At 59.0% G+C, this 25154-nt stretch overlaps 1 protein-coding gene across 6 annotated transcripts in view; it reads left to right on the top strand.

Annotated features, from left to right (window-relative positions):
• Positions 1-24209, top strand: part of Dpp6 (dipeptidyl peptidase like 6) — an 872193-nt gene extending 847984 nt beyond the window's left edge. For all 6 annotated transcript variants that reach the window (XM_047560556.1, XM_047560558.1, XM_047560555.1 and 3 more), the window contains exons 18-26: positions 4185-4283; positions 7201-7270; positions 9556-9750; positions 15428-15482; positions 17562-17673; positions 19337-19395; positions 20275-20347; positions 20436-20509; positions 22315-24209. In XM_047560556.1, the coding sequence (XP_047416512.1) occupies positions 4185-4283; positions 7201-7270; positions 9556-9750; positions 15428-15482; positions 17562-17673; positions 19337-19395; positions 20275-20347; positions 20436-20509; positions 22315-22461 (884 nt within the window). In that variant the 3' untranslated portion in view covers positions 22462-24209. The remainder of the gene's footprint in view (positions 1-4184; positions 4284-7200; positions 7271-9555; positions 9751-15427; positions 15483-17561; positions 17674-19336; positions 19396-20274; positions 20348-20435; positions 20510-22314) is intronic.
• Positions 24210-25154: the final 945 nt, after the last annotated feature.

The raw sequence follows: 25154 nt of genomic DNA, 5'->3' as shown, positions 1-25154 counted from the left end.
CTCCTCTCTCCGGCATGAGGGGGACATGCCACTCAGCTGTTAATCACGACGGGCCCATGAGTGCTGCTGAGGAGTCTGGCTGTCCTGTGGGACACAGAGTGACAGTCTGACGCCCCTCTCGAAGAGGTCTGCTTACCGTGGGCGTGTGGGTGGGGGTGCTGCCAGGAGGGCGGGCTGCCAGGCCTGCACACAGGGAAGCGAGGGTATGAACCACTGGGCGGCTGGTGGTGAACTCTTCTTTTCTGACCCTACAGAGAGAGGGGAAAGGGCACTCAAGAGCCACCTTGTCCCTGCCCTCCAGGGAGCGGGTGGCCACTGCTGACCTTGCACAGTGTCTTAGAGTCTTTCCGTGGTCTTGGGCCTCAAAACATGGCTCTTCCCTGGTCCAAGCAGAGAGGAATGGCCAGGGTCTTCCTGGTACTACAGCAGCCAGCTGGACACCCTCCTACTACCAGACCTGTCCCCAAGAGAGGGGCCTAGGACTTTCCAGCCTGTGGGCCAGCAGGGTGGAGTCCTGAATCTGAAGAAGCGCACACTTATAATCCCAGAGGCTTGGGAGGCTGAGGTAGGAGGATGGCGAGTTCAAAGCCAGCCTCAGCAACAGTGAGGCCTAAGCACCTCAGTGAGACTCTGTCTCTAAATAGAATACAAAACAGGGCTGGGGGTGGGGCTCAGTGGTTGAGTGCCCCTGAGTTCAATCCCTGGTACCAAAAAAACAGAAACTGCATCCCTCCCTTGCCTCCTCAAGCTGACACTTACTTCCCACTGCTGGTCCCTGTCCTAATGTCACAGAGGCTTGGAATTTTTAAATGTTTATTTAGTTTTCCTTGACTAGATGGATAATTTCGATTACCGGTGGTCCACATCCAAACCACAGACCACACAGCCCTGGGTGGGTGTTGGGCATAAAAGGCCATGCTTGCTTTCACGCATGGCTCTTTTTTGTCCCCAGCTGGCTCACGTACAAACAGTGGATCTTTCTAACTTCTAGAATAAGTGTCAGACGCTTATTCTCCGGCTTCTTTGCCAATTGTCAGAGCCCATAACAGGTGTGAGGCTGGAGCAGGAGGTGGCTGAGCTCTGTTGTGGCCTCACCCCTCTCCTGGCCACGCGGGAATGAGGCAGGCCATCACGGGAAAGGTATATTCTTGGGGATCTTTGGATGTGTGGCTCAATCTCCTCCCCTGGCACTGTTGTTAAAATCTAAGGACCAGGAGCCGACCGTGTTGTCAGAGATTTCTTGCCCATTGCTGGGGCTTCTCTGCCCAGCCTTGGTGGTCCCAAGTCCTTCATTTGGAGCTCACCTGCCAGCTGAAGGCCCAGGGCCAGGTGAGGGGCTCGGAGGCCGCCTGCTGCACCTGAGGCTGTGCAGGGCCAGGATGGAAGCCGCACGGGCAGAAGCAGTCCTGAGCTCCTCCAGCCACGTTCCTTCTCAGGCAACGTTGGCTGACAGACACGCAGCCTCCGAGGCCTGGGAACCCACCCAGAAAACCCTCTGTGCATCTGCGAAAGTCCTGCTGACCCCTGGGGTGCACACGCAGGCCTCCAGGATGGGGAGTGACCATCGGGTTTGCAGGAGGCTGCCTCCGAGACCTCAGCTCGGCATCTTTGGTGGCAGAGCTGGCATTTGGCCAATTACAGGTAGAGAACAAGCATGGGCTCAAGGGGGCCCATACCCCTGGGGGACACCTTCAGGCCTTTTTCTCTACCCAGGGCAAGCCAGAGGGGCTGCAGGCCTTGCTGCAGGGTGTCAGTCTGACAGCGGCTGCACCATCCCATGGGCACGCTCGTGTTGGGAGTGGGGGACAGGCACATACGTGTTCCCGTCGGCATGTGTGCGTCCCTGTGCCTAGCATGAGCTGGAGGGGCCACAGATGCATTCTGCTTACCTGGACCCTGCCTTCAGGGGTCTCAAAATCAGGCCAGGGGAGGAAGGGCTAAGACATAGGGGAAGGAACAGCTGGTGCTCAAACCGCCACACTGAGTCCGCCAACTGGACCTGGAGGACTCAGAGCCAGGAGGCCTCCCACTGGGTGGCCAGTCTGAAAACCCCTCACCGGTGTCTGCCCAGGCCTGGACTTGGGGTCCAACAGAGGGCAGCAGCCCAGGATGGGCAGAGCACTGTGCAGTGAAGAGCGAGCGCACCAGGAAGGAAGTGAGGGGGAAGTGGCAGGAGACCAGCCCGAGAGCCTGGGCAGGTGGGGGTGCCTGAGTCCCTGCCCCACCGCGTCCCGTGGGCCCGAGGAGAGAAGGTGCCTCCTCTGCCCGTGAGGGCAGCGCCTGTTGGTTTCCCTAGGATCCGGGCGCCTCTTTCCCAGAACTGAGCACAGCGGTGATTCCAGCAGCCCCCAGCCCCAGGGCCTGTTGGAAGCTCGCAGTGGGGGAAGCCGCCCTGTGAGCAGGCATCCGTCTCCGCGGGTTCACCGTGTCCAGATCTGATAATAGCTAATTCCGCCAAATATTAGAGGGGCTCACATTTAATTAAGGAGTGGCCATTTGTATGCTGCAGACTGGAGGTCCCCACGGCCCCGAAGGCAAAGGAAGAGCCTTTGGGGAATATGCCAATCTTTTCTTATTTCTCTGCAGAGCTCCTGCCCTCTTTGAATGCAATTATGGGAACAAATAAAATGGCTTAACTCAACTCCCCTGTGACACAGTCAGCTCTCTGCTGATAAAACCAGTTGTGTGGGCAATCATTAAATGAGAAATCTAATATTTAACTAAATTTAATAGTCTGTTGCTTTGGTGCTCTTCTGTGAAGGGTGGGATTTAATAGAGAGGAGCGAGCTATTCACACGCAGCTGTGTTGTCAGCGAGCAGTAAGAGCATCGTATGCCCCACGTGAAGCCAGAACTCCCAGGCCCAGAGACCAGGGACGGGCGCTTGGCTGGTCCTTGCGCTCTGGGCAGGCCTCACTCAGGCCTCGCGTGCTGCCCGCTGAGCGGGAAAGCTGTGCTTCGGATCAGCCTGGGAGTTTGCTGCGTGACGCCACAAACACCTCACGCAACGCCTGGGTTAGGAGATAAGAGCATATTTCCATAAACCAGCACATGTCTGTCCCTGCTCATTTTGAAATGTGGTGGCCCAGATCAGGGCTGGCCACCAGGACACCTCCCCAGCCCAGGCTCTGCAGGTGCCCAGCTGCAGAAACCGACAGCGCTCTTGTGGCTAAGATGATCTAATTTGCCAATTGCCATGATCTTGGTGAGCTCACATTTTTACAGTGGGCCCACAATTGCTCACTCCACGTCCCTCTCCTGCTGCCCTCCTGGGCCACTCCTGTGGCAGGCAGAGTGGTAAAGATGGCAGGTTCTCCCTGGGTCCTGGCGGACCTCCTGTGACCTGGGGCTTTGAAATGACCTGGTAGGATCCGAGCACTGGCCTGCAATATGCCTGGGTCTGGGCATGTCAATGAACCACAGCACCGACTGGGTAGTTAGTCTCTCAAGCACAGGAAGCCATTAGTGAGTCCAGTGGACACTGGCTTCGGTTAGTGTTGGTCTGAGTCAGGCATGGAGCCAGGGTTGACGGGCCAGCCACGCAGCTTCCTTGACTCTTGCCACTTGACGGTCTGAATACCGGGCACCCCTGAGGACCTTGGGCTTTCTGGACACTAAAAGGACCTCTCCTTCCTGTTTAGTGTCCCTGCCCCATAGCAAAGTGTTGCCTGTGGAGCTTTACTCTCCACGTGTATAATCATCCAATCTAAGGTCCAAAGTCCAGATAACTGTACTTAAGAAATCCGGAGTGATTGGGGCTAAGGTAATATCACGAAGAGCACGTTCCAGGGTCTACTCTTCCTTCCTGGCTACTGTAGCCACTGTGTTCAACCATTAGTCCTACCAGATATATAATGCCGACTTTCCAAAAGCTGCCAGTCCTGAGACGAGTCAGCGCAAACCCTGCGTGTGAGTGAGAAGCTCTGAGAACCGGAGTGGGGCAGAGGTGGCCTGGCGCAGCCGAGGGAACCTGCGTCTGCCCGAGCGCTCGACTTCAGACTCGACTTTCTGCCGTGTAGCTTGTTAAAGTCTGTTTCTTGGCCCTATTTCATGCCGTAGAAATGATAAGCGTCGCTCCAGCACTGGCCTGAGAAGCGGGACGGTGCGGAGCGCCCGCGGCGCCAGCGGGTAGGCCCAGGTGCTGCGAGGGGTCTGTCCCAGCGCACCGTGCCTTCTCTCTTGCAGAACTCTTCGACCTGGAAACAAATGAGCATGTGCGGAAGGCCATCAGCGACCGGCAGATGCCTAAAGTCGAATACAGGAAGATCGAGGTCGACGATTACAGTAAGTGCTATCCTTCCCCTTTAGAAAGGAGGGCCAAGGCTGCTCTAGAACACGCGCCCGCGCCCCCAGCCACCTCAGCAACTGCCTGTGAGCACAGGAGCCCAGCCTCGCAGAGGCTGCTTGCCTGGCCACCCACCCCACCCTCGGCTCACCGTGTCCACACCAAGATGCTCACTGGTGACCAGCCCAAAACCAGCAGAGCACACGATTCCTCACCCCGAGCTGGCGTTGAGGTGAGAACTCAGACGGAAACGCTGCCCTGGCGCACCCTCCCCGGGAGACAGCCTCCTTCTGGAAGTCCCTCCTCCAGCCGTCCCAGGTCTTGCGACTTCAGCCTCTTGCCTCTGTGGTCGACTGTGCGTTGATGGGGGGCTTCCCTGCCTCTGGAGAAGCAGAGTCGGGTGTGGGCTCTGCCTGAGGAGCTCCTGTCACCGCCACGTGGGACCGCCTTTCTCTCAGAGTGCCCGTTGAGGACGTCATCAGGAGCACTGGCTGCCCTAGGCACAGGGACCAGGCTGTGGCTGGATGGGCCTGCAGCCCAAGGGGAGGCAGCGTGCTCTGCAGCGTCACCTCTCGCCTCGCTCGGCTGGCTCCCAGGTCAACCCGCCAGCCTTGCAGAGCCCTGTGTAAATGCCCACGCCAAGCCTCCCTGCCTCCCCAGGTCTCTCTCCCTCCCTGCCTCCACACTAGCACCCTCTGCTTGTTGACTGAACCTACAGAATGCCTTCGAGTGCTTCCTTCAGGTCCCCCTTGCCCAGCATCTCTGAGGTTGTCCCTAGGCCTCCCTGCCCCCGGGCGAAAAGTGATGGATGGACAGCCACTGTGGGGCAAAGGCTGGAGAGGAAGAGGAGGCGGGCTCAGCAGAGGGTGTCTGCACTGCGCCTCGGGGCAGGGAGGAGCCGTCGGCACCTGGCCTCCCAGTAGGTGCTCTGGGTCCACCCCGTCCCTTCCAGTAGGACAGCAGCCTGTGACCTGGGTCGGGGGCCCTGGGGTGTGAGCAGATACCCTCGTGCTCCACGGCTTGGAGAAGACCGCCACCTGGCAGACTGTGTGCTCCCAACAGACTGTGTGGTTCCCAAGGTGCACCCAGGGAAGCAAGCGGACGGACCCAGCTGCGAGCTCGCGCTCACCGTTGGCAGCAGGAAGCGAAAGGCTTGCGTGCCCAGAGGAGATGTGGGCCAAATCGTGGGCTGTCGGACTTGAACGGTGCCTACAGGAGGTGTCGAGTTTGTGCCACTCAGAGGAAGGAGGGGCTGAGGCAGGAAGGGATGCCGTGTCAGGAGGCTGCTCCCAACTCCCAGCACCCAGGAGGCTGCGGGGGAGCCGTGCCCGGCCAAGCCACCCCATGGTGCGTCCCCAGCTCACTCAACACAACACGCTGTGTCCTTTGTGTTCCAGTCACAGAATGTGTGTGATTGTCTGGAAAGGCACCTGTGCCCTTCCTGCAGGGAGAGTCACCCGCTCTGAAAGTCCAGGAAGTCTGCAAATGTAGTGTGCGGCAAGTCCTCCCTCCCCCGCGAGTCCAGAGTCCCCTCCTTCAAATGCCTCTGTGTGACTGCTCTGGGGCTGGAACTGAAGACGGGGCTCGAGGAGCGAGAATCACAGGCAGGAAAACCCTGAGCAGAGGCTGTGACAACCAGCTCTGGCCAAGAAGCTGCGTGGCATGGTGTCCCCATGTGTGGCTCCTGGTCCCAGTGTCCAGCCTCCCGACCTTAGCCTCTTCCGGCTCCACTGCTGTCCCCAGGTTTCCACCCCAGAAGCCTCGTGCATGAGCATCACCCCCTACCCCCAGAAAGCACAGTGACGGCCCTGACAGCCATCGCCAGCCTCCCGCCCTGCTGCAGCGTCCCTAGCACGGGCTCCACTTGGAAGTGGGCACAGGTGCAGGGAGGGGGCCCAGCTGCGTGTTCAGGGGCTGATGTCACCCCTTGGGAGCACAGCAAGTCCTGTGGCCTGGGCCCTCCTGGCCTCTGTTTGGTGTTCCACTTCTGCTAGAGGAAGCTAGACAGCTGCAGGAAGGACTGCCCTGAAGTGAGCGGCCAGTCAGGCTCCTTCCCAAGGTCTGCCCTCAGGCTGCTGGGAGCCGTGTTCCAGGGATATGGAAATGTCAGAGTCAATGCCTGCCTCTCTGCCAGTCCCTGGGCCACTGATCCAATTTGCAAGCCATTAACATTCAGCCGGGATCAGTAATGAGAAGCTGTGTCAGAGCCTGGCTGCCCAGACTAGTGTGGCTGGCTAGTGATTGCATTGAAAAGCCACTAATTCCAATTTAATGGCTGTGCCTTTGGTAATGTGGTTTGTAGTTAATGTCAACAAACAAATTCTAACTTGGGCAAGGAGGCTTGTTTTGGGAGAGGTGGTGGAGGAAGCCAGGGGTGCAGTTTCCTTGAGGCTCCTCACCTGCACACACTGCCCAGGACCAAACCCAGCGACCGTGGTGGCTGCAGGACCAGCAGGGCTGCCTCAGCTCTTTCCCAGGGTCCTCTTCTTGTGGCTGCAGCAGACAGTCAGACCTGCCCAGCATGAACCTGAAAACGCGGACTGATGCAGCCCCCAGCGACTCTGTCCTCACCCCCACCTCAGCCCCCATCCCTCAGTCTGCCTGTCCCCAAGTCCACGGCTCCCACATGGCTCCCTGCATGTGGCAGATGTGCAGGGGCTGCCCTGGCTGGGTCTCAGCTTCCCTGGGCTCTGCTGCTGGCCGTGCCGAGGGGACCCGCCCTTCCTGGTTTCAGTGCGCTCGCTCGCTCCTGCAAGGTCGGCCTCAGGCTCCAGGCCAGAGTCCCTGAGAGGAGGCGCTCCGATTTCCACGCATGCCTCACCCACAGGCCCTCATCACTGAGGACACAGATGCCAGCCACCGTTGCCTCCTGGCCCACGCTCCCCTTGACCGCTGCTGTGTTCCCTTTCTCCACAGACTTGCCAATGCAGATCCTGAAGCCGGCCACCTTCACGGACACGGCCCACTACCCCTTGCTCCTGGTGGTGTGAGTACAGCTGCCTCTGTCTTTCTCGGGGTGCCCATATAGGGACTCCAGACCCCAGGGGAGGTGAATACCGAGCCCCGAGGACAGATAGCCAGGAGAGGTGCAGGGACAGTACTGAAGGCAGCTTAGCCTGCCAGCAAAGGCCAGCAAAAGCCAGGGTCCTTCCACAACTCCGGGAGACCCCCGGGCTTGCAGGAGGGTGGGTGTCCCTCCCCAGGAGCAGGCTGTTTCACAGTGTTACTCAGACACCAGGGATCGTCTGACGGGCCAGTACAGTGCTCAGAAAGAGTGAAGCTAGCTCATGGAGGACGGATGGCAGGACAGGCTGGCCCTGAGATGCAGGTGCAGGAGGGCCAAGCCCTGGACCCTGCCTGCTACCAGTGTCCTGAGGGCTGGCCAGTCAGCTCTCACCTGCAGGGCCCAAGCAGCATCCCAGAGGTGGCCCCGAACACGCCAGGTATTTCCTTCCGCCAGCCGGCAGACCCTTGGCTTAGACCCTTTCATGCGCTCTATGAACACCGGGAGAGGGTGGGTCTGCCGGGGCTCTCTGTAGGCTGAGTACCTCTCCTCGGCGTGCAAGCAGCAGGGCCCCCACACTAACAGCGAGGCGACGGAGCGACCTGCACTCACGCGCACGGACGCTCTTGGAAGGACAGCCCCACCGGGGTTTGGTACTGCCCTTGTCCACGTCCCTCCTGTCCTTCCCAGACCCGGCGAGCAGGGGGAGCCACGAGCTCTCTGACCTCGGGAAGCCAGCCTGCTGCACTGTCCTGAGAGCTGGGTCCCAGCAGGGGCCTGCACTGGGGTGGCCCTGGGGACCGTAGGACGTTACCCACGTGGTGAATGCCAGGCCGGAGAAACTCCAGTTAGGCTGCTGGCCTCGCCCTGCTGCCTACCACCCAGGACTCAGTCCCTAGTCACACAAGGGCTTCGTTACGGGGATGCCTGTGGTATAGACGCCAAAACGAACTCACTTCCCTTGATGTTTGGACTGATTTAACACTTCGCCAACCACCCGCCACACTACTTATGCTCTATGCCCATACCCACACACACCCTGCCCCCAGCACACCCCACACACTGTCCACACACCTGTACACCGTCCATGCACACCCCACACAAACACGCACCTGCACACCACCTGCACACACCCCACACAAACATGCACCTGCACACCACCTGCACACACCCCACAAAAACACACACCTGCACACACACCCCCACACACACCCCATACACCATTCATGCACACCCCACACAAACACACACCTGCACACCACCTGCACACACCCCACAAAACACACACACCTATACACCATCCATGCACACCCCACACAAACATGCACCTGCACACCACCTGCACACACCCCACAAAAACACACACACCTATACACCATCCATGCACACCCCACACAAACACGCACCTGCACACCACCTGCACACACCCCACAAAACACACACACCTATACACCATCCATGCACACACCACACAAACATGCACCTGCACACCACCTGCACACCACCTGCACACACCCCACAAAAACACACACCTGCACACCACCTGCACACACACACCCACACACACCCCATACACCATCCATGCACACCCCACACACACACCTGCACATCACCTGCACATACCCCACACAAACACACACCTGCACACCACCTGCACATACCCCACACAGATACACACCTGCACACCACCTGCACACACCCCACACAAACATACACCTATACACACACCCATGCACACCCCACACAAACACACACACCTATATACCGTCCATGCATGCCCCACACAAACACACACCTGCACACCACCTGTACACACCCCACACAAACATACACCTACACACACACCCATGCACACCCCACACAAACACACACCTGCACACCACCTGCACACACACCCCCACATACACCTGCACACTACCTGCACACACCCCACACAAACTCATACCTGCACACCACCTCCACACACCCCACACGAACACACACACCTGCACACCATCTGCACACACTCCACACAAACACACACACCTGCACACACCCCACACACATACCTATACACACACCTGCACTCCACCTGCACACACCCCACACAACACACACACACCTGTACACACATACACACCCCACACAGGAACAATTCCAGCTTGCCGGCCCTGGCAGTGAACCCTGGGGCTGTGGAGTCGGCATGTGGCTCAGGGAGAGGGCCGCTCCTTCAGGAAAGAGCCTGCCGGCCACCTGCAGCATGCTGAGCCTGCGACTGTCGCTTCCAGGGACGGCACTCCCGGCAGCCAGAGCGTGTCGGAGAAGTTCGAGGTGAGCTGGGAGACGGTGATGGTGAGCAGCCACGGGGCAGTGGTGGTCAGATGCGACGGCCGGGGCAGCGGCTTCCAAGGAACCAAGCTGCTGCACGAAGTGAGGAGGCGGCTGGGCGCCCTGGAGGAGAAGGACCAGATGGAGGCCGTGAGGTGAGCAACTGCAGGGTTGCGGCCACCATGGGATGGGTCGGGCTCACACCCTGTGTGCGGCAAGTCCAGGACAGGCTCCAGGGAGACGGCCTCCGTGCTGGCGTCCACAGCCATGGGCTCCTGCGTCCAGTTGGTCACAACGCGCTCTGCAGGCAGAGGTTGGAGCCGGCTGCCTCGCTCCTCGGTGGCCAGTGTTGCTCATGTCCACACATCTTTGCCGTTCATCACTGGGGAAGAGGGGGAGGGGAGGAGGACCAAAGGAGGATCTGAGTGGGGCCACGCGGAGGGGGGACCCTCGCTGGGAGGAGAGCCCGTGCCCTCAGTGGTGGGTCAGGCGTGCCCTCCCCAGCTCTGGGCACTATCTGTCCTCCTCCACATCCTTGTCAGAGTCAGCGAGACCAGCCACGTGCTGCCTAGGGCAGAGAGTGACCAACACCAGGGTCAGGGGCTGAAGTTCATTTACCCTGGAAATAAAAGAGACAGGAAAGAACCCTGCAGGCTCCAGCTGCCCTCAGGCTTGCTTGGAGAGAGCGTCCCCTCTTGTGGCACAGCCTGGTGAGCAGCCAACCCGGCTCACTGACGGGTGCTTCCGGAGCTGCCAAGGGACTGTTCAGACACACACGGGAGGGCAGGAAGGACAAGGAGGACCATGCAGGACCAGGCCCATGGTGACCGTAGTGTCTCCATCCTGAGCAGGGACGCGTGGGCCACCCTCATGCCAGCAGGGTGCACGTGCTGGGCCGAGTGTGAGGGGACACAGAGCCGTGGGCGCCACAGCCGATGGGCCCCTCTGTGCCCGTTACCGTGTGAGTTCCCTTGCAGCTTCTGAAGAGGTCGCCTCACTGGCTTTGCAGAACATTTTCTCTTGTTTAAAAAGAAGTTGGACAGCATGCGGTTGCACGTGGCACCGGATCTGAAACCTATGAAGCAGTGAGGGGACAAAGGACTTCTCTCCCTCGGGGCATCGGAGCCAGGTGAAGGTGGAGAAGGCAGTACCTACCCACTCTGCGTGCGTTACAGACAAGACACAGGGAGAAACTAAGGTCCTGGCACTCAGGAAGGCGAAGCGCGAGGCTGTGTTTGCCTGAAGTCAGTGTGCACGCACACACACCCCACAGTGTGCTTTAAATAAGGCTTTGCTGGCTCTGAAAGTCTACAGGGTCAGCAGACCTCAGGGTCATGGGACCCAGAGACCAAGAGTGCCACCGAAACCCAGCCCTCTCCACCTGTTTGTGAACCACGTGGCCGGGTCCTGAGCTGCTCCTTGCTCCATCCCAGGTGGCCATCAGGAGCACCTGCTCCATGCTGCTTCATGCACCTCCAGCAGGTGCAGGCAGCTGGAAGCCACTTCCAGAAACCTCCACAAAGCAAGGGGGAGCTCTCCAAGAATCAGCTAAGAAACCTCTCTTTCCACGTCGCTGGCCCTGCCCTGTCTGATTCAGAACTCAGAACCCAGCACCAGCACCAGCAAGAGAGGTGCAGGCAGTCACCTCGAGAGCAGGTGGGCCTCGTTGTCCTGTGGGGACCCCCTCCTGGCAGAGGAAGGACAGGGCATGTGAACCCTAGGCTTCTGCTCTGAGGGAGGAAGAGCTGGTGGCTGCAGGCCAGCAGCTGGCCATGCGCACTGCGGAACGCTTCCCAGAAGGAAGACAAGACCAGCGGGCTGGAGGTGGCTGGACTCAATGAGCAGCCGCTCTTGGTCCCTCCTCCGGGGGGCTTTTCCCTGCCCCTCCCACCCTTTCCTCCCCCCACCGGGCTCAGGCACCTCCCAGCCCCCAGGAGCAGGCGGAAGGCCAGGTATCCTTCAGGCTCACCTGCAGCACTTGGCTGCGCCCAGCTGCCCTGCAGAGCACAAGAGGACAAGAGCGGTTCCCCACTCCCGTTCTTCTCCAAAACCAAGGAATCAACTCAGCCATCTGTTCAAAAGCGAGACAGAACCTGTTCTAGAAAAACCGGCATGACGTCAGATCTCAACAGGACAAGTGCACAGAGCGATTGCGAAGCTTGGAGCTGCCAGGAAGCAGGCAGGCTCCCCGGGAGCAGGTGCCCCGTGTGCAGCCACAGGACTCGGGTTCTTTAGGGGATCTCTGTTCCCACTACTCAGAACGCAGTGTGGGCAGGTTAGACATCGTGAGGCCCCAGGCTAACTCTCAAGGCTGCCTACCTGCGCGAGCCATCCCATCACCCAGCTTCCTGCACCTGGTCCTTCCCTCCTGGGGCCCACTGGACCTCAGGTCCCACGTGCAGCTGATAGGAGGGAAGTCCCCTGTCTGAGGAAAGGATAGTCCTGTCAACCTGTGATTGGGCACAGGTAGAGCCACACTAGCTCCTGGAGCACGGAGCTACAGAAGCAAGTGACCCAGCCCAGAGGGCTTCCGTCAGAGGTGCCCGTGGCCAAGACCTTGAAGGGTAAATAGGGGGCAGCCAGATAGCAACGGGAGATGCGTGTTCCAAACAGAGCACACTGTGCACAAAGGCTAGGCAGTAATGCAAGGCCTGTCCAAGAGGCGCCTGAGACCCTGGGGGGGGGGGGCTGAGGGGCGGAGCCAGGGGAGGGGCAGGGCAGGCCTGGGTGGTGACTCCCGCTGGCCTCGTGGCCCCTGCCGCCTACATGCCCCGCAAGGTCTCTGCTTCTCTCCTGACATCCTCTCCTCACCGCGTCACTAACTGAAACCCAACCCCCTGCCTCACTCCTCCAGGCTCTGGGGCCCCAGGGGCAGAACCAGCCCGCGACTGGAGGGTGCAGAGCAGAGCCGGAGGCACAGCATGGCCTCGTGTAGCCCACACACTGTCACTGAGACTCACGTGCCACCCACCAGGGCTCCGTGGCTTCTTGGGGCACAGTGCCCCGTCCTGGCCCCAGGCAAGCATTTGCTTCGTCTCACCGCCTGCAAGCTGAGCAGCTGAAGGTGCAGCACATCACACCCATCATCCATCACTGCTGCTTCAGGCCTCTTCCCGCTCAAAGCACAGCTCGTGATCCAGTTAGTACTTAGCTCAGTTCCTCTGGACCCCTCCACCCGGGCCTGGAACTGAACTAAGTACCCACTGGATCAAGAAAGATGCCCCAATTGGCTCTGGTCAGCTCCTGGCTGTGTCTCCAATATCCCCCAGGAGTAAGAAGCCCACCATGTTCAGGGATCCAGCTCTCATACGGAGGGGTCCATGTCCGTAGCAAAATCGTCCCAGAACACAGTCATTCCAGGTGGGCATCGTCAGCAACCTTTAGATCAGGAGGTGAGAGGCACCTGGCCATTAGAGGAGAGGCCTGCTACAGACCAAGGCGGTCACAGACAACAAGAAGACAAGGAAGGCTTTACGAATCAGAAAGGAGCCCAGACGCTGGCCCGCGCCCTTCAGAGCACCCGGGCTCAGTCAAGTGCATCACGCTCTCCTCAGGCTGCCACAAGGATCCCCAGCCATGGGGTCCGGAAGAGCGAGTGGCCCTGGGGAGAAATCTCATGGACCAGGTTGACTCTTCTTGAATTAGCTGGTCATGCCAGACCCTTCCAGATTGCCCAGACCGGCTTCTGTATGGTGGACTCGGGTCCGGAAGAGAAATTCAGAAATCTGGAGAACTGCACTACTGGCGTCCACATATGCAGACATGCTGCAGTGTCAGTAGTGCTGACCTGGTGTGCGTGTGTGCGCGCGCGCGCGCGTGTGTGAGAGAGAGAGAACGCGTGTGCAAGAGTGTGTGAGAAAGGATTGTGTGTGTGCGAGTGTATGTGTGTGAGCATGTGGGCGTGTGTTTGTGCCTATGAGTCTCAAGTCCCAAACCTGGAGGACATTACCTTTAAAAAGCAAACTCACTGATTCTCTAAGACCAGGACCCCAGAACCACATGTAGGTGGGTCACATCCCTGAAACCTGCAGGAGGGTCCTTCCTGCCTCTGCCAGCCTCTGTGGTCCCAGGTGGCCAGGTCCCCTTGGCTTGTGGGCACATCACTCCTGTGTCCCACCATCACTTGGCTTTCCCCAGCCTCCCTCCCCTTATAAGGGTCCAATCACATTGTGTTAGGGTCCCACCAGGATTCGCCAGGGCGATCTCATCCTGAATTAAGCACATCTATTGTTGGTCCTGTTCCCAAATCAGGCTTCCTGCTGAAGTCTGGGCCTTAGGACCTCCGTGCAACTTTGCAGGACACAGTGCAACCCTGAGGGACACTCAGCGCCACGGCCATCCTGCTTCCCTGCCCCTCTCCCCACCCAGCACCCATACTTCTCCCCAGAGGCAGCCAAGCCGTCGAGTGTCTCCTCTGGATTTCTGAACCCAGTCACCTCTGCTCTGTGCTTCCTGCTTCCGACCCCCATGGAGCAGCGGAGGGGCTGTGAAGCCGGCTCTGCTGGCCCCGCCCCCCTCAGAGGGAGGGCACTTTGTAAATGCTCACTGCAGAGCAGGCCGTGGCCACAGCACCGGGTCCTGGCCTCCAACCTGCCTGTACTCTGGAAGGCTGGGGCAGCACCATTTGGAGTGTGGCCTACACTTAATTAGCTTGTTGGAGGCCTGCCCCTTGTCCCTGCCCTCCACTGAGCCCAGTGTCCCAACCTTGGAGCCTGTTAATTTTATCCTGAGACCTGACCTGGGAAGTCTAAGTACCTGCCTGAAGGGCCCAAATTCCTTGTGGCTGACTTAGAAATGGATACAGGGATACCTCTGAGGGCAGAAGGTTTGGAAGTCAAGACCTGTATGTTATTCAACATCTGTCCCCAAGACCTGACCCAGGGCCTTAAGAAAACCAGGTACTCGTTAAGCAGGTGATGAGGAAGGAGGAGGAGAAGGCAGCACCCTGTTCTCCTGTGCTTGGCTAATGCTCAGACCAAGTCCTCGAGGGAACCTGCTTGGGTCCCCAGTGTCTAGAAGTCACCTGGGGAACCCATGATACAATGAGTATGTAAAGTCACCCCATTTTGCTGCAGTCAAGGAAACCACCGCCTGTGGCCCTTGCCACTCCATGCAGGGCGCGACCCGCCCTCCAGAAGCTTGTGGGTCCAGCAGCAGCCGCAGAAGCTCCGTTCCAGGGTCCTTGGCCAGTGGCTGGCCTAGGAGGGGCACCTGGGCCCGGCGCCTGGAGCTTCACACCCCTTTGTGCAGAGGAGGGCATAAGTAGTGCAGGTGGCGCCATCCAGCAGAGTGAAAGGAACAGGAGCGAGACAAACCAAGAAGCAGAGAGACTGGAAAGGCAGAAGCGAGGCAGGTGGCAGGTGCCACGCGGAAATCCGCACTGTTTCAGAACACAGTCGGCTATCCCGGGGAACCCCCAGCAGCAGGCAGGACCAGAAACCAGGAAGACTGTAGTCGCTTTGAGAACGCGGGACCACAGCAGGGAGGGTGGGGAGATTCTGGTGAGGAGGCAGCAGGACTCAGGGACATCAACCTGGACACCAGCTGGTTGCTCCCCACAGGGCCATGGCAGGGAAGGAGTGTGTCCAACCATCCAGGGACAAGAGAGGGGCTCCCACGGAGGACTGAAGACAGGGCACCATGATGGACAAGCTCAGAGATCCTCGCTCAGCCCTGTAACCCACAACCAGAGCTCCTTGACCCCTGCTGGTCCTGGCCGGCCACTCCTCAAAGAGGGGTGTTCGTGCCTGAGGTGGTGAGAGACGTGTCTGCAGGCCCGGGGTGCAGAGCGCAGCCCGTGGGCACTGAGAGCCTCCCTCCTTGACCTTGCAGGACCATGCTGAGGGAGCAGTACATCGACAGAACGCGGGTGGCTGTGTTCGGGAAGGTGAGTCTGCGCGTCTCGCACGCGGGCCCCTCCGCCCTGGGCCTGGAGATGGCCCTCCTGTCCAGGTTGTCTGTGGTCTGGGGGGTGAGCGGGAGGCCAGAGGCGTTGTGTCCCCAGCGGCGCTCGGCTTCATTCCTCAGTCACGAACGGAGAGAGAGCCGGGTCCTTGCTGGGGGCTCCGTGGTCCTCGCTCTCTCCTTCCACAGCCTGTGGCTGCTCATGCAGTGGGACCAGGGGAGGGCAGCAGGAGTCCGTTTCGGGGCGTCCTCCACCCGTGCGTAGGTGGAGGGAAGGAGGCTGTCAGCCCAGAGGAGGCCCAGCGCAGGGCTGAGGCTGGTACGGGCAGGCTGCAGTAGAGGCCCAGGGTTGGGAGCTGGGTGCCTGGAGAGCCACGCTGTGGTCCTGGTGTGCCTACCCGCCTCAGCCTGGACTGGAGACCTCTTGATCTTCAGAAGGCAAGACCACTGGCTGTGCACACACCCATCTCCGCTCATGGAGGATCCGCCGTGAATCCCCTGCCGGCAAAGGCTCAAGTCGGTGGTCTGGGAACCAGCTCCAAATTTATGGGACCCAGCACTGGGGAGGGAGGGGTTGGCCTCCTTGGTTGTGGGACTCCCAGAATCTGGGACTGCCCTAGAGGCTCTCTAGGCACATGGAGGCCACTCCCTGCCTGAGAGGTCCCAGGGCCAGCTGGATGACTGATGAGTGTAGCCCAAGGGTCGACTCTTACCACGTAGGTGCCTCCAGAAGTCACTTCCAACAGCCTGGTGGCCAAGGCCGGGGGGCTGGTTAGACTTCATTGGTTCTTACTCTCCCCAAACACGTGGAGGCACAGCCAGGGAGCTCGCCCCCCACTTCCTTTGCCTCAGACGTCCTGCCTGTGAGACCGTTGCTCTGGACACAGCAAGTGGTCACCTAGTGGTCAGTGGGCTCTCCCAGGGGCTGGCTCAGCCTGCAGGAACTGAGTGCACCCTGCAGCCGGGGCTCACATGCCCGGCCCACGGCTGGAGTGAGGCCCAGGAGGACCGGCTGCTCCCTGCGAGTCTTTCTTGGGCTCGGCCTGAATGGATCCTCACCCGCCTTCCAGTGACACGATTTTGTTGGGTGCTCCTTTGTCCTAAGATACAGATTTCAAGAGCCTGTGAAGGAAGCATCCTGCCAGAAGGGTTGGCCTTCTTTGACCTTCTGTGACCCTGTCTCCAGTGTCCACTCCCGGGCTCTGTGTGTCCCTTGTCATGCAGGCCACTTGTGCTCCCTGGTGCCTCCACCCTCCACAGCCCCAAGCTCAGCACACACAGGCTCACATGCTCACACGGGCTCACATGACAGACCAGTCAGGTGGACGTACACACATGCTTGCTCCCACGCTCCCACGCACACACGTACACACGCACACACGTGCTCTGAGACGTGCTCGCGTGCCCCTGGAGCCCTGCACAGTCTCCCGGGTCTCTGGGGCTTTTCCCCTCTGCCCCCACGTGCTCATCAGAGCTCCTACCTGTGTCCTGTCCCCTGTCCCCTGGGCTCTGCTCTTCGCAAGGCTCCTCCAGCCAGCCAGCTCTGAAGGTGCCATGCAGGAGCTGATGTAAAGCTTCACCTGGGAGAGTTGCCCTTGGTGACAGCCCCAGGGTCAGGGCAACGTGGGAATTGAGGTCTCGCCCCATCTAAGGACACACGCGTCTGTCTGGGGCAGGCCTAGTCCCTCTCTGCTCTCCCTCGCATCCTCCCCCTGGCTTGGCCAGCCTGGCCTGCACACAGGGGCAGTGGAGGAGAGCCTGTGCAGACGTGGGAGGTGGCCTGCCCCAGCCCTCCGTGCCCAGCGTCCCGTGGCCAGCAGCCACATCTCCACTGCTAGCAGGCAGCTGCGCCACCCACCCGGAGCCCAGATGGGCAGGCCTGACCAGAGCTCCTCGCTGGGAAGGCTCTGCTCGGCCTCTCCTCTTTCTACCCTCAAAGAAATCTTCAATCATTTGTTAGATAAAGAAAGTACATGAAAATGTTCACTCCTCCTGTGTCCGAGGAGCTCGTGATGCTGCGCGGACATGAGCTCTCCTTGTTTCTCTCTGGCGCACTTCCCAGGACTACGGTGGCTTCCTGAGCACTTACATCCTGCCCGCCAAGGGGGAAAATCAAGGCCAGATTTTCACCTGCGGCTCTGCTCTGGCGCCGATTACAGACTTCAAGCTGTACGGTAATGGCCTGGGTGACCCTGGCGTTGACCCTTGTCCCACGGGCACCTTCCCCCTCAGCACCTCTGCACCCGACCACAGACACCCCCAGTCCATGCCACACCGCCTGGGGAGTGGGCGCTGGTCATGGTTTTGAATGGAAGTGTCCAGCCCCTAATACCTGCAGATCACATCCCCGCACACAAGACCAGGAATCAGAACCCCAGCAGTGCCGTTAGGACAGCCGCGCCCAGAGCCTCCGGGATCCCCAGGGGCTGCCCTTCCTCCTTGCTGCCATCGTCTGGGGAGGGCCCTGCACTGAGCCTTGGCACCTGGGGTGTCTGGCGGGCTTGAGAAGGGCCAGGTGCCTGGGGAGACTTGGCTGCTACCGGATGATGATTCAGCGAGGCCCATGGTTCTGCTCTGCCGTGTGCGCTCCCTGCTGTGCACATGGCACCTGCCCTGCAGAGTGGCCTTCCGTGGGCAGGAGCCAAGGCTGGGGACAGGTTGTCAAGATGCCTGGCTGTGGGGAACCAATGGCAATGAGGGCTCCCGGCGGGGTGGGGAGCACGCTCTGCCCAGGCACAGGTGAGGCCCCCGGGCAGCAGGTTGTGGGACTGGAGCTCCCCGCATTGTCCTCTGGTCCAGGCCTTTTCTGATTGCGAGTGGCTTTGTGACACTCACCGTCTTCAGATGTGGCTCTGACAACTCGCTCTTGGGTCAGGTCTGCAGGGCAGCCAGGCGACACCAAGCGATGCTGGCTTGTGGGTAGAAAGTGGAGGGCCCTCTGGGCAGAGCCTACAGGAAGCTGCCCACCTCCAGGCCTCCCGCAGCCCGCGTGCCTCCTCTTGGCACCGTGGGCCCTGCGCAGCCATGCAGAGCCCACTGCAGCCCGCAGACTCCTGTTGGCACATGCTCTTTCACACTCTTCCCGATGCACATTTCAAGCTCAAATCCCATGAGAAACTCTCTGGCTCGAAATCTGAATGAGTCGTTTTTGAATGGCATCTGCATGGCATATTTTCGATTTTTAAATTCAGTGAGATTTTCTTAATTTACTAATCATGCTTTTTCAAATTTGCGTGGTCCAGATGCGCGCACACGTGGCCCTCTGTGTCGTGCGTGTGGTCTGAGGACCTGTGCGTGCTAGAGCTGCACTTGGCCCCCTGGCCACGGTGCTGAGACCAGCAGTCCCTCCTTTATCTCTGCCACTCATGAAGGGCTCCCCAGAACCCCGTGATGTGGAGGAGTTCCTCCTGCATCCTGGCAGGGCAGCCCTGGGTAGGCACTGGTCCTCACTGGCATCTGACCAACGCCAGGTGTCTGGGACCTGGAACTAGGATTGGGCGGGCACCTGTCTGATGTTTTTACAAAATAAGTAAATTCTGACAGAAACTTGCTGTCTCACCATGTGCTCCCCTCCCGTGTGTGGAAGTGAAGTGGGGTGCTCCTGTTTATTTAAGATTCAGATGAATCAGTTTGCAAGTTTCACTTCCCTATAAAGAGCCAGCCACCAACACATACCACTGCACTGTCCTACGGCCACCCAACAAACCAGATGCTTAGACGATGTTGCGGTGAAGTACAGTGGGCTGGTCCCCTGCACCCCAGCCCATCCCTAGAGTCTGGGCTCGGCACCAGGGGGCCTTGAGGACAGAAGCTGACCCCTTCTCTGCCCCCATGCAGCGTCTGCATTTTCTGAGCGTTACCTGGGCCTCCATGGACTGGACAACAGGGCATATGAGGTAGGTTTGCGCACAATTGCCCCGGGAGACGTGGGGAACCCAATTAAATCTGCCCTCCCTCTCTGCTGCCCTCCAGCCTGGCCCCATCTGCAGCCCACCTCGCTTTCTGGGCCAGGGACTTTGTCCCTGGCTGAGCTGGGCATGGTGGCCCACACCTATGATCCCAGCTACTTGGGAGGCTGAAGCAGGAGGATCCTAAGTTCAAGGCCAGCCTCAGCAACTCAGTGAGACTTGTCTCAAAATAAAACATTAAGAGGATTGGGGATATATCCTGGTGGTAAAGCTCTCTGGATTCAATCCCCAGTACCAAAAAGAAAAAAAAGAAAGGAGAAAAACCCTCAGGCTGAAAACCTCCCAGGTCCTCCTACCACACTGTGTACTGGGTTAACGTGGCCTCTCCTGGGGCAGTCTGTTCCTGTGACAGGATTGGAGGGCTGGGGGGAGTCCTTGCCTGGCCCCCTAGGACACAGGCTGTGGGTGGCTCCTGCTCCCCACCCAAGCTGTTTCTCCTTCGGGAGAACAAGCTGTGGACAGGCACAGGAAGCACCTCTGGTACCACGGGACATAGAGCATCCAGGGAATTCCTGTGGCTCTCAGGACACCCATCTGCTCTGCATGGGGACAGGGGCCCCTCAGGGGCTCCAGGTGAGATGACGGCCCTCTGAGGCCCTCTGCCATTGAAGACACCCTTTCGCTCTCTCCCTAGAGTAGTGGGTGTACAGAAGGGGAGCTGGGGCCGCCACGGGCTGCACTGTGTGGTGGGGCGTCCCTGACCCCAGGACCTGGGCTCCCCACACACCTCCCTCACTCCCGGCCAGGCTCCCTGTCCCAGCCCGCTCTCCCATGGCAGCCCTGACCTGTCCCCTCCCCTGTGTGCAGATGACCAAGGTGGCCCACCGGGTGTCGGCGCTGGAGGAACAGCAGTTCCTGCTCATCCACGCCACGGCGGACGGTGAGGCCCCGCACGCTCGCCCGGCTGGTGGAGGCGCCCGGGTGGCGTCATGGTGTGGCCAACGCTTGGCTCTGTCTGTTTCTTTCAGAGAAGATCCATTTCCAGCACACCGCAGAACTCATCACACAGCTGATCAAGGGGAAGGCTAATTACAGCTTGCAGGTACGGCGCAGGAAGAACCCAGCGGCCCTCCGCACCGCCCTTCAGCAGGCTCCCTTGTGCTGGCTGGTCCAGATGGCTGGGCACCGCAGCTCAGGAAGGCAGCACACGGGGTCTCCTCCTAGCTGGCCAGCGGCCCCACCTGCAGGCCATGGTTAGATCCTCAGGACCGCACCACCGCCCACGCCTCGGCAGGGCATGAGCAGGGCAGGCCAGCACACACCCCACGCAGCAGTGTGGCCGGCGGGCTGTCCCTGCCTCGGGACACAGGTTGGTGGCCCTGCCCTGGCCTGCAACCCTCTGGGCAGTGCCACACATGACTGTAAACACTGTCAGGCTGTCCCAGCACCATCTGCAGCTGTGACCAAGTGCTGCCCTTCCCAAACCCACTGTCTGTCCTCACTGGCTTCAAATACTGGTCCAGCAGCACCAGGCTCAGTCCAGCAACTCAGAGGGGCGACTCAGGAAACTTCTTCCAGGCCCTTCTTGCCCTCTGGCTCCTTTGGTAAAACAGGACCCAGTGGTCTTTGGGGCTTCAGAGATCAGTGGGGACTCAGCTGGCCACCCCGTCTCCCTCAGCACGCGCTTGCCTGGCTCTGGCCACCCCTGGCTTTATCTCCAGCACCCTCTGCCCTGTGGAGCCACGTGTGGCTGAGCATGTCAGGAGAGCTTCTGCCGCAGGGGAGTTTGGCCGCAGGGTTGACGAATGATGAGGGTTGGAAGGATCTGGTCGTTAATTGGACCTTCCTTCTGAACGTGGGTAGCCTTTGTACACACAGTGCAGCCGCGGTGGGTTAAAAGGTGTGAGGTGCCGAGTCCAGGGACTGGTGCTGAAGAGCTCTGTCACTAGCTCCATCTGTGCCCAGGAAAGGGACATCCTGTGCCATGCTTGCGAGCACAGCAGTGTCCTGTCAGACACTCAGTGAGTTTGCAGCCATGACCAGCTCAGGTGTGGGGAAAGGGGAGAGAAGGAGGAGGGCCCAGACAGCCTCCTGCGTTCCTCTGTACTGCTGGCTATTGTGACGTAAGTATGCTAATCAAGTCATGAAAACAGGTGAAGGCCACCCTTGGTGACATAAGAGGATTCAGACTTGGCTTTGGAACCCAGGGTCAGGCACAGCACAGTGCCCCGGGCGGGGCGGGCGGGGTCGGTGAACTCTGGGCTGGCAGCACGTCGCAGGCTCCTTCTAAGAGCTTCAAAGTTGTCGTCTCACTTATTTCTCAGAACACATTGCCAGCCCGTCTCTTTTGATTATCCTCCCCACCCGAACACTTGGAAGGCAAGGCCCAGGCCAGGCATGTGTAGCCAGCCAGAGGCACAGACCGCGGTGACGGGGCTGGACCCCCCTGGGACCCTCCCACACTTGAGGGTCCCTGGGATGGGGCAGTGTGTTCTTCCCATTTTTATGGAAATCTTGGCACCCTCCAGATGGGTCATGGCCTCTGTAGACCCCAAACGTGAGTCCAGGTTGCAAATCCAAACAGACCAGGAGCGTGCGGTCTGCGGAGTGTGGCGCTTCCTACTGCGTTCGACCAACCCACACGGTGGGCCACTGCCCCGGGCAGGGCGAGGAGCCGGGCTGGGAGGACAGCAGGCGTCCATTCCTGGGCTGCGGGAATAAGGGGTCTGCTCGCCGAGGCAGTGGCCTGTGCTTCCAGGAGGGAATGGCACCTGAGTTGGGGCTGAAGCCCTGGAAACCGATTTTGCCACCTCAGTCAGCAGGGCGCCTGGGGCTTCTGGGCTGTTTTCTCGGGCGCATCGCTGTCCACTGGGGGTGGACGGGATGATGACTCTGGCTTCCTTGCAGATATACCCAGACGAGAGCCACTACTTCCACAGCCCCGCCCTCCAGCAGCACCTGCACAGGTCCCTGGTCAACTTCTTTGTGGAGTGCTTCAGGATCCAGGACAAGCTCCCCGCTGCCGCGGCGAAAGAGGACGAGGAGGAGGACTGACCACCTGCCAGCCCTGAGCACGGACGAGGCTCTTCCTACCACAGTGTGCAACTGAGGAATCCCCCTGCGCCCCTCGGCCCCCCAGGGGCAGGCTGGGCGGAGGGGTCGACGTTCCACAGCATGCCTGCCTCTCGGTACCTTAGGCAGCTTGGCTTGGGAAACAAGCTCCCTCCCCAGTGGAGTTGAGTCCCCACGCAGCCTGGAACCCCCAGCTCGGCAGCATCGCCTCCTCCTGGCCCCGCAGTGACTGTTGCATCCCATGGCCCTTCCCCCAAGGGACACAGTAAAGGACAGATGGCAGCGAGGGCCACTTTGAGCCCACAGGAAACCGGCCCTTAAGTCCAAGCTTTCAGTCGTAGCATTCAGACCTGCCCTCCGTGCTAGCGTGCTGTGGCTCCCAGCAGCAGTGCATCTGTCTGACACGACCCTGCGGTGGGAACGGGGATGGAGAGCCCGACAGCACCTTGTCTTGCTTTGTGTGTCCACACGGGTCAGCTCCTTTCCGTAACCAGGAGGCGGCATGGCTCGGGACTGCACCAAGGAAACAGACCCTTTTCTGTACAAAGTATTACTGTAGCTACGCTAATGGTTGACCTTATAGAATTAATTCATATTTTTCTATGGTTTTCGCCTGACACTCCGTTGTCTGAGCTCGTGGGGTTGTTTTCTTGTGCTTTTCCTCCCTTCTCTGTTTCTTCCTGTCGCTTTGCTTTGCTTTCCATTTGGCACTTATTTGGATGAAGACATAGTTCAGAAGTGAACCTCTCTCCTCAGCGTGGTCTTCAGAATCTGTGGAGGCATTTTGGACCCCGACGGAAGAACCCACCCAGTAGTGTTCTCTAAAAGGAAACATAGACTCCTCCCACTGCGCTGCGTTAGGATGCAGCTGTAGATCCACACTGTCCAGGCACACGGGTCCTTCAGCCTGTCCTCTCCCTCCCTGATAAGTTGTCAAGTCTTTCCAGGTGACATTTGGCTAAAAATCATACAAAGTGTAGATCCCACCCCACAGGTCTGTTGAGCAAGCTGGGGTCATGGTGGCCTGAAGGGCAGCCCCACCTCTGACCAGCATGGCTCATTCCCCTCCCTCGCAGGCAGTGAGCTCCATGCTGTCCTCCGCCAGCTCGCAAGATCCACGCTGGATGGATGTGCAGCCGCTGTTCCCAGTGTACATTTCATTTGTTGTATATAAAGAAAGGACTGCGTGTCCGGCATTTGTGCAGACTCCCCCGCACAGCACTGACCTTGTGTTGAACTTGCATGCAGACACCTCTTGGCTGTTCTGGACTCTCTAGAAGTGTTAGTTTGAAATATACCAATTACCATCATTTCCTTTTGAGCTTGTCAACAACCTGAATGTCAGTGCTGATTTCCCAGTTTCCAGTTCTGCTGGGGTGTCCTAGACATCCTGTCCACAGAGGAGATGTGTCCATGTTGCTTTTTGGTGTTTGGGGGTCTTGGTTCCATCCACGCGAGCTTTGAAGGTCAGTTCTCGTCAGGTCCCTTGGAAGGTCTGCATTGCGGGAGCTTTACCAAGTGCACAGATGACCAATGTGCTGACAAGCAGGACCAATCTGAAGTTCCAAGATGGTGCTGGGCTCTTTCAGCAGGTTTGACTGACTGCAGAGCCAAGGAGGTCCCAAGGGGAAGCCAGTTTGCCCACAGATCTGGTCGTAGGGAGGGACGTGGGGATGTGGCATGGTAGCGTCTGTTAATCCATGGAATAAAACATTATTTTACCACTTGGATTGCTCTTTTCTTGCTTCTCCGCCATCATGTCACCTTAGAAAGTGGGCGAGGCTTCCAGATGTCTTGGAACACTCATTGGCTCCCAAGACTGACCGGGAGGGCACAGTGTATGGCAAGTGAGAACTGTACCAGCTGTAGCTGCAGAGGACAGAGGATAGGGTTAACCATTTCATGCCCCAAGTCAGCCAGAGAAAGTGGGTTTCTGTTGTGTCTGCACAGGTGCAGGGTTGAGACACACAGCTGTCCCCAAACACCAAGTAAGACAGGTTCTCACTTGAGTTCACGGCATAACACGCTACAGAGTTCAAGAACGGCTCCATGTTGGAAATTCATCCATTTGTTTTATTGTTAATTCAAGTGTCTGGTGTAAACAAGGCCCAGCCTGGAAGCAGAGAAATTGATGACATGGACACCCTGCATCACACAGAGACCCTTGTCATTCAGCCAGGTTAGCTGACTCTGGCAGGCTTTCTTGATCAATACTCAAAAGCAGCAAGAGATTTTTAAAAATCGGACCAACAGGGCCTGGGGGTCTAGTGGCTCATCTGGGGTCACCCTGACCTATGCCCAGTTCACCTCTCTGTCCATCCTCCTGGGTGGAGCCTTCCTGTGGGGACAGGAGATGAAGGTTCACAGAGAAGATGCGTTTTTCCACTTTGGAAACCTCTGGGGCCAGGATGAGGAGACAGGAAAGGCCCTGAGAGCAGACGCTGTCCACAACTCGAGTACTCCCCTGGTTCCCACCTGGAAGACCCTCTGCCTTCCCCAGCTCGAGAGTGGCTTTGGGAGGTGCCAGAGTGGCCTTGCTGGGACCCATAGCTGTGGCCACTGTGCCTCCTCATCTGGGACCTGACATCTCCCAGGCTGGCTTTCTCTCTGCATTCAAGCTGGTCACAGACCACACTGTAGAAAGCTGTTTTACTTCTTTTAAATCAGCCATACAA

Source organism: Sciurus carolinensis, chromosome 8 (assembly GCF_902686445.1).
Source record: "Sciurus carolinensis chromosome 8, mSciCar1.2, whole genome shotgun sequence".
In the NCBI taxonomy this organism is placed as follows: domain Eukaryota; kingdom Metazoa; phylum Chordata; class Mammalia; order Rodentia; family Sciuridae; genus Sciurus; species Sciurus carolinensis.
The sequence above is the reverse complement of the archived record's forward strand: the minus strand, read 5'-3'. Positions and strand labels throughout refer to the sequence as shown.